The 12,490-nt window shown below is 36.6% G+C and overlaps 1 protein-coding gene across 1 annotated transcript in view; it reads left to right on the forward strand.

Moving 5' to 3' along the window:
• The window catches only part of CNTLN (centlein), a 375,432-nt gene extending 369,345 nt beyond the window's left edge, over window positions 1-6,087 (forward strand). The window contains exon 26 of the mRNA XM_024126731.3: window positions 4,802-6,087. Within this exon, the coding sequence (XP_023982499.1) occupies window positions 4,802-4,903 (102 nt within the window). The 3' untranslated portion in view covers window positions 4,904-6,087. The remainder of the gene's footprint in view (window positions 1-4,801) is intronic.
• Window positions 6,088-12,490: the final 6,403 nt, after the last annotated feature.

Raw genomic sequence — 12,490 nt, forward strand, 5'->3', positions numbered from 1 at the left:
GTGGAGCTGGGAGGTCTCTTGTGGACCAGTGTCCTGAAGTTGGCTCTCCCACCTCAGAGGCACAGCACTGACTCCTGGCTGGAGCACCAAGAGCCTTTCATCCACATGGCTCAGAATAAAAGGGAGAAAAAGTAGAAAGAAAGAAAGAGAGAAAGAGAGAAAGAGAGATAGAGAGGGAGGGAGGGAGGGAGGAAGGAAGGAAGGAATTAAAGAAAGAAAAGAAAGAAAGAAAAAGAAAGAGCCAGAATGACCAGGAAGACCCACTTTAAGATTACAGTATAGACCAAGCAAAACTCAGTTATTCCGATGCCCTAATTAAATTCCCATTCCAAGAAATCTCATTCAGTATCAGCTCTTCCCCTGTCCATTTTTCCCCTTGTGCTGAGGAGTTCAAGCTTGTGTAACTGCAATGACATAACTAAGAGTATCACTTCTTTTTTATGCAAGAGAATAAAATTATGCAGAAAGTCCAGCAGACTTTCTGGACTTCGTCGGCCCCACCCAGCACATGCCATCTGAGATGAAACCCAAGGCAGCATAATTGTTGGGTTTGTTGTTTCACATATATTTGATGGGGCAAGTGAGAAAAGATCTCTGCTGTTGGCTAGTCAGGTTGCCACTTCAATCCAAATCCAAAATCCTGTCAGTAAAAGAACGGTTGTGCTTTCTTCTGTATCTGAGGGAGTTCCCTCCAGAATGCAGAGAGAGAGAAAGGAACAGACTCTATGCTGCCTGTATGAAATAAACCTGCACTTAATCTAGACTCTAAAAGTTCAGATTTCCCCGTCTTCTTAACGTTTTTAAAACATTTTGCAGTTCTAAAAAATATGGCAAACAAATAAACAAATGATGCGAATTTTTAAAGCACTTTCTTAGGCATTTTATATATTAAATATAGTTTCAGTGATAACTCTATCCACTCTATATCAGTATACTGAGAATTGATATTCATATGGTACCATAGGATTTCAAAGAGCTTTCTTGAGTCATTGTAGATTAAATTATATTCCACTTAGTCTTCAGATTAACTATAATTTATGAGATTTAAGTTATTGATAATTTATGTGATATAAGTGATTACTCTCAATTAACTAAAAATAACCAATTAACTAAAAATCCCATTTTTTAACCTTTCTCAAAAAACAAAACTTTTTGTTAATTCATCCTTCACTAATCAGAAATTTTTATCTGTACTATGAAAAAAGTTTGTGAAAAATGAATAGTGTAAAATTGGTAAGAGAGACTATTTTCAAAACCAAGGCTGTTAGTGTATTTATTATTTGAATATGTACTGAGTCTGCTCCATAAGTAAGGAACTATTTGTAAAATAGAAAGGAGATCTACTAAAAAATTTTGGTTAACAGTTACTTTAAGTTATTTTATTCATTTGAAAACAGTATATTTTATGAAATAAGTATGTTTTGTGAAATGTTTATTTATTTATTTATTTATTTATTGCGGTACGCGGGCCTCTCACTGCCGTGGCCTCTCCCGTTGCGGAGCACAGGCTCCGGACGTGCATGCTCCACGGCCACGGCTCCCGGGCCCAGCTGCTCGGCGGCATGTGGGATCCTCCCTGACTGGGGCATGAGCCCGTGTCCCCTGCATCAGCAGGCAGACTGCCAATGACTGTGCCACCAGGGAAGCCCAAAATGTTTATTTTTTTAACTTATTTTTTTCAAGTATAGTTGACTTACAGTGTTGTGATAATTTATGCTATACAGCAAAGTGATTCAGTTATACACACACACACACACAGACACACACACACACACACATATATTCTCTTTCATATTCTTTTCCATTATGATTTATCACAGGATATTGAGTATAGTTCCTTGTGCTATACAGTAGGACCTTGTTTATCTTATGAAATGTTTTATAATTCTGACTTTTCCTTAGTCTTCCTCTAACTTTGTTTTAATTATTAACTGTTTCATCATAAATTACATTAATTTTATATATTACAGAATTACAATTGATCCTTATATATTAAAAAAAAATTTTTTTTAAGACCGGTTTGAAAGCTGGTTGCCAATGAACTACAGTTCATAAACAGAAAGTAGAACCCTGGGTTTAGAGGGGAAAAAAGTAGGAATCTTTGTATTTAAAAGGAAAATAAAAAAGTTGGATTAAAATAGGTAAAGAACCATCTCCAGCTACCTTGTAAGATATATGAACTTTTGTCTAATATTATATAAAGGCAGATACTAATCTTTTTCTGACCTATTTGTAGAGAAAAATAGAAGAACCTACAAGGGCAGATGGATGTGCACAAATCATGCATCTTGATTAAAGGATGGGTTGCTTTTTGAAATGCATAAAGTGTTAGGCTCTGTATGAAGCTTAAAAGAAGCTTACAATCCAATAAAACAGGTTTTGCGAACAGTTGTGTTTAACTGTGGGGCTTTTCGTTTTTATTGGGAGCCAGAGGAAAAGAATAAAAGGAGTTGTCAGCAATAAATTAGTAAATGGACCTCTTGTTCCACTTTGGAGGCTTCCTGGAAGAGAGATTTTTCGAGATAAGAAGAAGCCAAATGTCCAAGTACATGACATGCTGAAAATTGTTCTGATCACAAGATAATAAGAGTAGGTTTAGTTTTTAACTTGAAAATGAACTGTGCAAATAAGATGATTAATGTCAGTACATTGTGGCCTGGTAAAAGTGCTGTGACATTATTATACAGGAAATCATAGAGCCAGCATGTTTCCCAAAGTGTATTCCATGGACCACTAGTTCCACATGATAAATAGACTATAAGAAAAGTGCGGACAAATGAATTTAGAAACGGTATTACATTGCCCTCTCGGAGAAACACAGTACCATTAGCACCTTAAAGTCTCTAAGAGATCCTAAAATAAAATAACATTTTAAAGTTTGGTTTCTTTCCCAAACTTATTTGATCAGAGAACGCTTTTTTCTTAGAACAACTTTTTTAAACACTCATTTCTGCTTTTGCTTCTACCAGGAAGAGATGGGAGGTTATTCTGATCTTGTTTGCTCTTTTGTTGGAATGCATATGGTACTGAGTGCCATAGTCAAAATAAAAGAAAGTTACCTGGTAGTTTTGCCTTTGTGTGTGTGAGTATTCCTTTAACATCTAATGTTAATGCCCTGAGAATTTAAATTGTCTCATTTGTAAAACTGGCAGTTTCACCAAATATAACTGTTTTCTGCATCCCAGAGGGCAATTTTCTCAAAGTAAGGATTTGCTGTGAGTATCATTATCTTCCAGAAGGGAATCTAATATATTCTTTTTCCTTGATTCTATGATGCATTTCCTCACGTTTTCACATTTCTGAAATTGAAATGCATATGCAGTTTGTGTATATTTAATGTGGTAGGTTTCTTTTTTCCAGAAAAAGCTGTTTTTAAGTCAATGTGGTTATCTTATATTCACCTGTATCTTAAGAAGTGAAGAAATGTGATATTTTGTATCTTATGCTTTATTTAGTGGTAAGTTTCAAGTAAGACAAATGTCTAAAACTCTTGACATAGACTATAGATAGAGTCTATCCTGACATAGACTCAGTATCTTAAGGAGAAGGCAATTTATTATAAATATAAGAAGGAAGTTAAACTAGAAAGCTACTTAGGATATGAGGCAATTCTATGGACCAACACTGGTCTGTATTTTCTCCATGGCCTGCATAATCTTTTTGTGCCTTTTGGGCCTGTTTCACTGCCACTGGCCAGTCTTTTCTCTTTTTCCCAGTTTGAATTCAGAAAAGAACCATTATGCTGGGTTTAGCTAATTATAATCACAGCTGAGCATAGCTGATCCGAGCACAGCTGAACAACTCACAGCAAACATCAGGCTGATTTTGTTCAGATGCTGACCAGTGTTGCTGTCTGTTGGTGGTTGTCCTAGCACAAAGAAGGGCCTGACTCCATCCCTGTAGTGAAGGGGACTGGGCTTGATAAGGATTCTCGTTAATATATTCAGGGAGACAAAAGTAGTCTTTACTGGTTAATCAAAAGGACAATTCCAAAAATGACTTAATGAACTTCTTGATTGTTATAAACCTTTTATATGAAACTAGATAGCTGGGAAGGAGGATAAAAGGAAGTCAGTAGGCCTTTGAGAGGTAACTGGGTAACATTTAAGATTTTCTTTCACTTATAACCCGTAAGTGTATTGTATGAGTTCTACGGGCACCTCAGTGAAGCACAGGGAACAATAAAACTTTACCAGAAAAGTTATATAAATTATGAAATTTTAAAATGTAGTCTATGTTTCATAAACTCAGCAGTTTGCAACATGTGTATTACACTTTGATATGCCAAACTTTTCTATAACAACTTAATCAATGGATATACTTTTGCCATTTTTTTTCCTCTGAAATTTCACCCTACAATTCTTGAGATGTTCAGCTCTAACACAGACAATTGTATTGATAGTTCTTTCTCACTCTTTTATGAGTGATGAACATACAGTACTACTGTGGGCCTCTGGGCCCTAGAGAGGACTGTAACCCGCTATTGATCAGCTGATTGAAGATAAATGGCTTAACTGCTTGTATTGCAGATTACAACATTAACATGGTCAGTAAACCATGAATTGTTCAATAAGGCATTTATCTTTTTTCATTTTACTTCTGCTCCTTTATCATTTTTATTATAAAAGACAAAATTACCCACACTAACCAGCAAGATCAGTTGAAAAGAGACCCAGTAGGGTACCATTATGGGTGCAAAGTTGCAGATAGCTGAGTTCTAATGGTTTAATGATATTTAGTATATGTTTCTGAACTGAAGAAAATATAGAGTTTTGATTTTTTTTCTGTGTTTCTTTTACAGCTTCCTTTGGCCACATATTTACTAGAAGCAGTACTGGAGAAAATAAATGAAAAAAAGAAACTAGTTGAAGAATATTTTGCAATTATGAAAGATATTAGATGATATTATGATTAAGAACATTTTTTCAAACGTGAATACTTTATGTGGTGTGATCGGAAAACATGCATTGCAGTCCTGATAACAGTATCTGCTCCAACTATCAATAATCAGGGTCAATACCAAAATAAGAAGTCTGTGAAACCAATTAATTGCTGCACAAGTGAAACTAATTAAGTGCACAGCCATTTAGAAGGAAATAGTGTAGCATTTGATTGTTGAATACAAATATTGCCACAAATCAATGCAAACTTGAAAATGATATTCTTTCCAGTATATTAGAAGGAATTAGAACAAGCTTGGCATACACAAATTGGTCTGAATAGCAAAAGAAAAAAGTGTGAACTGAGGATTTAATGTTCTGAGTTTTATAAAGACACTACACTTTTTACATAAACCTGCTATAAATGGCCTTAAATCACCTGATGAGCAACACATTTGAATTGTAAACAAATATAAAGTAAAGCATTATCACTTAAGGATGAGCATTTAATGAAATAAATGGTGTGGTCCAATTGTATCTGTTCTCAGTCTACTGGGTTATATAGGAGATATTGTATTTTCCTAGAACAGTTCAGCAAAAATAAAAACATTTTCTCCTTTGCTCCCTCTGTTTTTTTTTAACTCGCAGTATTTTGTGTGGTCATACAAATTAGCAAGGGCCACAAACCCAGTGTATTAGTTAGGCTAGTTCTCACAGTGTGCTAATTAAATTAAATTCTTAACAATGAGCATCTATCCTTATTTAGATTCCCGAACATTCCCAAGCCATTTCCCATCTTTCTGTGTTGCTGCCACACCTGACTTTTTGGTTCTTCCAATTCACCAGACTTGTGCCTGCCTCCAGCCTTTGCCCTTGCTGTTCTCTCTTTGTAGAATACTCTGTACTCTTTTCTCATGACTGGCTCCTGCGTATCATTCAGGTTTACCTTACATATTTCCTCAAAGAAGCATTCCCTGGCCATCTTGCTATTAATTTCCTTTATAACACAAAAGCATCTTTTACCTCTTCACTTATTTTCTTGTTATCCCCCCTCCCCTGCTTTAAAATATAGATCCCATGAGGTTAAGGCAAGGGTTGGCAAATCATGACCCACAGGCCAAATCTGGCCTGCTACCTGTTTTTGTGTGGCTTACAGTAAGCTAAGAATGATATTTACATTGTTAAATGCCTTTAAAAAAAATAAAAAAGAATTATATTTTGCAGCATGTGAAAGTTATATAAATTCAAGTTTTAGTGTCTATCAATAAAGCTTTATCAGAACACAGCTATGCTTATTCGTTTTAGTAATGTTTATGGCTGCCTTCACACTACAGTGGTTCAGGTGAGTACTTGCACAGAGACCATTTGTAGTGTGCTCACCACTTTGCACGACTGCAAGTCACAGTGACACAGTTACAACTTGACATTTTGTGTCACAAACACTACCATACTGCAGTTTTTTAATACCAGTGCATACCCATCATGTAAAAATAAAAGAGAAAAATGGCTGTCAAATGTCACACTTTTAAGCACAGTGAAGTGCGGGTTATTTTTTTATTGAATTCGGTGGCAAAGCATTATGTTTATTAAATGACACTCTACCTATGCTAAAAGAATGCAATATATACATTATCATACTAAGTACTCATCACAATATTCCCAACTCATGGGAAAGCAACAGTAAGAAAAATTTACAAAATTTAAAATGTAATGTCTCGTCACAGCAGAATTTTGTTACAAAAAATAAAAATGAGATGGCATAGTATTACCCAGATACCAAAACCAAAGACAGTACAAAGAAATAGAGTGTGGTAGGCTAAATTTGTTACCTTATATGGCAAAAGGGACTTTGCAGTGTAATTAAATTAAGGATCTCAAGTGGAGAAATAATCCTGGATTATTTTTTGGGGCCCAGTGCCTTCTAAGAAGGAGTCAAGAGGAGACATACAGAAAGCAGTGTTACTGCAGAAGCAGAGGGATGGAGAAATTTGAAGATGCTACCCCCATAGGCGTATGTATGGATGAAGAGGACCATGAAGCAAAGAATGTAGGCAGCTCCTGGAGACTGGAAGAGGCAAGGAAATGGATTGTATCCTAGAGCCTCCAGAAAGAAACAGATTTGTTGACACCTTGACTTTAGCCTAGTGAAACCAATTTTGCATACCCAGAACTGTAAGAGATTAAATTTTTGCTGTTTTAAGCCACTAAGTTTGTGGTAATTTGTGGCTGCAGCAACAGAAAACTATTGCAAATTTGCTTCGATTCCATTCAGAATTTTTCTATGTTCATGAAGGATATTGGTCAGAAAATGCAAGATCTAGTCTGGTTCAGTATTCAAAACTCAGTCAGTGCATGCCACCATTTTAACAGACTAAAGAAGAAATATTATGTGATCATAAAACTTTAGAAAAAACATTTGAAAAATTCAACACCCATGCATGAAAAAAAAAAAAACAGAAAACTAGGAAGTTCCTTAATTTGATAGGAACATCTACAATAAGCCTACATCTAACATTATGCTTAATGATGGAAGATTGAACACTTCCCCTTAAGATCAGAAAGAAGACAAGGATGTCCACTCTTATCACACTAATTCACCGTAATATTGAAAATTCTAGCCGGCACAGTAAGTCAAGGAAAGGAAATAAAAGGCATACAGATGGGAAAGGAAAAAGTAAAGCTATCTAAAAAAATAAGCCAACTCTCTCAGAGTTAACAAGTGACTTCAACAAGGTCTCAAAATATTTAAGAGCAACATATAAAAATAGTTTATCTATACACTAGTAAGCTAGTAATAAATATGTGGAAACCAAAATTTAAAATACAATGTAATTTACAATTGCTCAAAAAAAAATGTATACCTAGGTGTAAATCTAACAAAGTATGTACAAGATTGTATTTGGAAAACTACAAACACTGATGAGAGAAATCAAAGAAGATTAAATGGGGAGGCATACTGAGATTATAAATTGGAAATTCAACATAGCAAAGATGACAAAATTGTCTCCAAATCCATATACAGATTTAAGACAATTCCTATCAACATCACAGCAAGATATTTTGAAGATGGAGACAAGTCTTCCAAAATTTATACGGAAAGGCAAAATTTTTTAAATGGGAGAAATCACTCTACCCAGTTTCAAGATGTATTATATAGCTACACTAATCAAGAGTATGTGGTGTTGGTAGCGGGATAGACACACAGATCAATGAAACAGAGTAGAGAACCAGAAACTATACCTATGCAAATATGCTCAACAGGTTTTAAACAAAGGTTCAAAAATAATTCAATGGAGTCAGAATAGCCTTACAACCAATGATGCTGAAACAATTTGAAGTCCCTAGGTTAAAAAAACACAAAACTTGACCTAAACTTCACACTTCAGACACAAATGATCTCAAAATGAATCATACATTGAAATGTAAAATATAAAAGATAATGTGAGACAGAATCTTCGGGATCCAAGACAAGGTGAAAAGTTTCTGTACATGACACCAAAAGCATAATGCACAAAAGAAAAATTGGCGAATATGACTTTATCAAAATTAAAAATTCTTGCTCTGGGAATAGACAAGCTACAGACTGGGATAAAATATTTGCAAACTACAAATATCTGACAAAGGACTTAAATATAGAGTAAAGAATTCTCAAAACAATAGGGAGACCTTAAAGATGGCAGAAGAGTAAGACGTGGAGATCACCGTCCTCCCCACAAATACATCAAAAATACGTCTATATGTGCACCAACTCCTACAGAACTCCTACTGAACGCTGGCAGAAGACCTCAGACTTCCCAAAAGGTAAGAATCTCCCCATGTACCTGGGTAGGGCAAAAGAAAAAACAGAGACAAAAGAGTAGGGATGGGACCTGCACCTCTGGGAGGGAGCTGTGAAGGAGGAAAAGGTTCCCCGCACTAGGAAGCCCCTTCACTGGTGGGGGTGGGGAGCTTTGGAGCCACGGAGGAGAGCACAGCAACAGGGGTGCAGAGGGCAAAGCAGAGAGATTCCCGCAGAGAGGATAGGTGCCGACCAGCACTCACCAGCCTGAAAGGCTTGTCTGCTCACCTGCCAGGGCGGGCGGGGGCTGGAAGCTGAGGCTTGGGCTTCGGAGGCCAGATCCCAGGGAGAGGACTGGGGTTGGCTGCATGAACACAGCCTGACGGGGGCTAGTGCACCACAGCTAACCAGGAGGGAGTCTGGGAAAAAGTCTAGAACTGCCTAAGAGGCAAGAGACCATTGTTTCAGGGTGCACGAGGACAGGAGATTCAGAATATGGCCTAAACGAGCTTCAGAGACAGGTGTGAGCCGTGGCTATCAGCGCGGACACCAGAGACGGGCATGAGACGCTAATGCTGCTGCTGCAGCCACCAAGAAACCTGTGTGCAAGCACAGGTCACTATCCACACCTCCCCTCCTGGGAGCCTTTGCAGCCCGCCACTGCGAGGGTCCCGCTATCCAGGGAGAACTTCCCTGGGAGAACTTCCTTGGGAGAACACACGGTGCGCCTCAGGCTGTTGCAGTGTCATTCCGGCCAATGCCAACACAGGCTCGCCCTGCATTCTGTATCCCCCCCCTTCCCCTGACCTGAGTGAACCAGAGCCCCAGAATCAGCTGCACCTTTAACCCCCTCCTGTTTGAGCAGGGAACAGATGCCCTCAGGTGACCAACATTCAGAGGCCGGGCCAAATCCAAAGCTGAAGCCCAGGAGCTGTGCAAACAAAGAAGAGAAAGGGAAGTCTCTCCCAGCAGCCTCAGGAGCAGTGGATTAAATCTCTCCAATCAACCTAATGTACGCTGCATCTCTGGAATACCTGAATAGACAATGAATCATCCCAAAATTGATGTGGTGGACTTTGGGAGCACAATATATATATATTTTTTCTTTTCTCTTTTTGTGACTGTGTATGTGTATGCTACTTTGTGTGATTTTGTCTGCATAGCTTTGCTTTTACCATTTGACCTAGGGTTCTGTCTGTCCATTTTTTGTTTTATTTTTTAATTTAATTATTTTTTAATTTTTAATAATTATTTTTTACTTTTTACTCTAATAACTATTTTATTTTATTTTTTTCCGAGTAATGATAGTAAAGATAATACAAAATCTTGGAAATAGAATGGTGAAAATACAAGAAACGTTTAACCAGGACCTAGAAGAACTAAACAGCAAACAAACAATGATGAACAACACAATAAATGAAATTAAAAATTCTCTAGAAGGAATCAATAGCAGAATAACTGAGGCAGAAGACCAGATAAGTGACCTGGAAGATAAAATAGTAGAAATAACTACTGCAGAGCAGAATAAAGAAAAAAAATGTAAAGAATTGAGGACAGTCTCAGAGACCTCTGGGACAACATTAAATGCACCAACATTCGAATTATAGGGGTCCCAGAAAAAGAAGAGAAAAAGAAATGGACTGAGAAAATATTTGAAGAGATTATAGTTGAAAACTTCCCTAATATGGGAAAGGAAATAGACAATCAAGTTCAGGAAGTGTAGAGAGTTCCATATAGGATAAATCCAAGGAGAAACATGCCAAGATGCATAATAAACTATCAAAAATTAAATACAAAGAAAAAATATTGAAAGCAGCAAGGAAAAAGCAACAAATAGCATACAAGGGAATCCCTATAATGTTAACAGCTGATCTTTCAGCAGAAACTCTGCAAGCCAGAAGGAAGTGGCAGGACATATTTAAAGTGATGAAAGGGAAAAACCTACAACCAAGATTACTCTACTCAGCAAGGATCTCATTCAGATTTGATGGAGAAATTAAAGGCTTTACAGACAAGCAAAAGCTAAGAGAATTCAGTACCACCAAACCAGCTTTACAGGAACTGCTAAAGGAACTTCTCTAGGCAGGAAACACAAGAGAAGGAAAAGACCTACAATAACCCAAAACAATTAGGAAAATGGTAATAGGAACATACATATCGATAATTACCTTAAATGTAAATGGATTAAACGCTCCAACCAAAAGACACAGACTGGCTGAATGGATACAAAAACAAGACCTGTATATATGCTGTCTACAAGAGACCCACTTCAGACCTAGAGACACATACAGACTGAAAGTGAGGGGATGGAAAACGATATTCCATGCAAATGGAAATCAGAATAAAGCTGGAGTAGCAACTCTCATATTAGACAAAATAGACTTTAAAATAAAGACTATTACAAGAGACAGAGAAGAACACTATAGAATGATCAAGGGATCAATCCAAATAGACGATATAACAATTGTAAATATGTATGCATCCAACATAGGAGCACATCAATACATAAGGCAAATACTAACAGCCATAAAAGAGGAAATAGACAGTAACACAAACATAGTAGGGGACTTTAACACCCCACTTTCACCAATAGACAGATCATCCAAAATGAAAATAAATAAGGAAACACAAGCTTTAAATGATACATTAAACACGATGGACTTAATTGATATTTATAGGACATTCCATCCAAAAACAACAGAATACACTTTCTTCTCAAGTGCTCATGGAACATTCTCCAAGATAGATCATATCTTGGGTCACAAATCAAGCCTTGGGAAATTTACAAAAATTGAAGTATCAAGTATCTTTTCCGAACAAAATGCTATAAGACTAGATTTCAATTAGAGGGAAAAAATCTGTAAAAAATACAAACACATGGAGGGTGAACGATACACTACTTAATACCCAAGAGATGACTGAAGAAATCAGAGAGGAAATCAAAAAATACATAGAAACAAATGACAATGAAAACACGACGACGCAAAATCTATGGGATGCAGCAAAAGCAGTTATAGGAGGGAAGCTTATAGGAATACGATCCTATGTCAAGAAACAAGAAACATCTCAAATAAACAACCTTACCTTACTTCTAAGGCAATTAGAGAAAGAAGAACAAAAAAACCCCAAGTTCATAGAAGGAAAGAAATCATATATATCACATAAATAAATGAAAAAGAAGGAAAAAATAGCAAAGATCAATAAAATTAAAAGCTGGTTCTTTGAAAAGATAAACAAAATTGATAAACCATTAGCCAGACTCATCAAGAAAAAAAGAGAGAAGACTCAAATCAACAGGATTAGAGATGAAAATGGAGAAGTAACAACTGACCCTGCAGAAATACAAGAAATCATGAGGGATTACTACAAGCAACTATATGCCATTAAAATAGACAACCTGGAAGAAATGGACACATTCTTAGAAAAGCACAACCTTCTGAGACTGAACCAGGAAGAAATAGAAAATATAAACAGACCAATCACAAGTGTTGAAATTGAGACTGTGATTAAAAATCATCCAACAAACAAAAGCCCAGGACCATATGGCTTCACAGGCAAATTCTAACAAACATTTAGAGAAGAGCTAACACCTATCCTTCTCAAACTCTTCCAAAATATAGCAGAGGGAGGAACACTCCCAAACTCATTCTACAAGGCCACCATCACCCTGATACCAAAACCAGACAAAGATGTCACAAGGAAAGAAAACTACAAACTGAAGGATAAAAACTATATGATCATCTCAATAGATGCAGAAAAAGCTTTCAACAAAATTCAACACTTATTTATGATAAAAACTCTCCAGAAAGTAAGCATAGAGGGAACTTACCTA

Source organism: Physeter macrocephalus, chromosome 9 (genome assembly GCF_002837175.3).
Source record: "Physeter macrocephalus isolate SW-GA chromosome 9, ASM283717v5, whole genome shotgun sequence".
NCBI lineage: Eukaryota > Metazoa > Chordata > Mammalia > Artiodactyla > Physeteridae > Physeter > Physeter macrocephalus.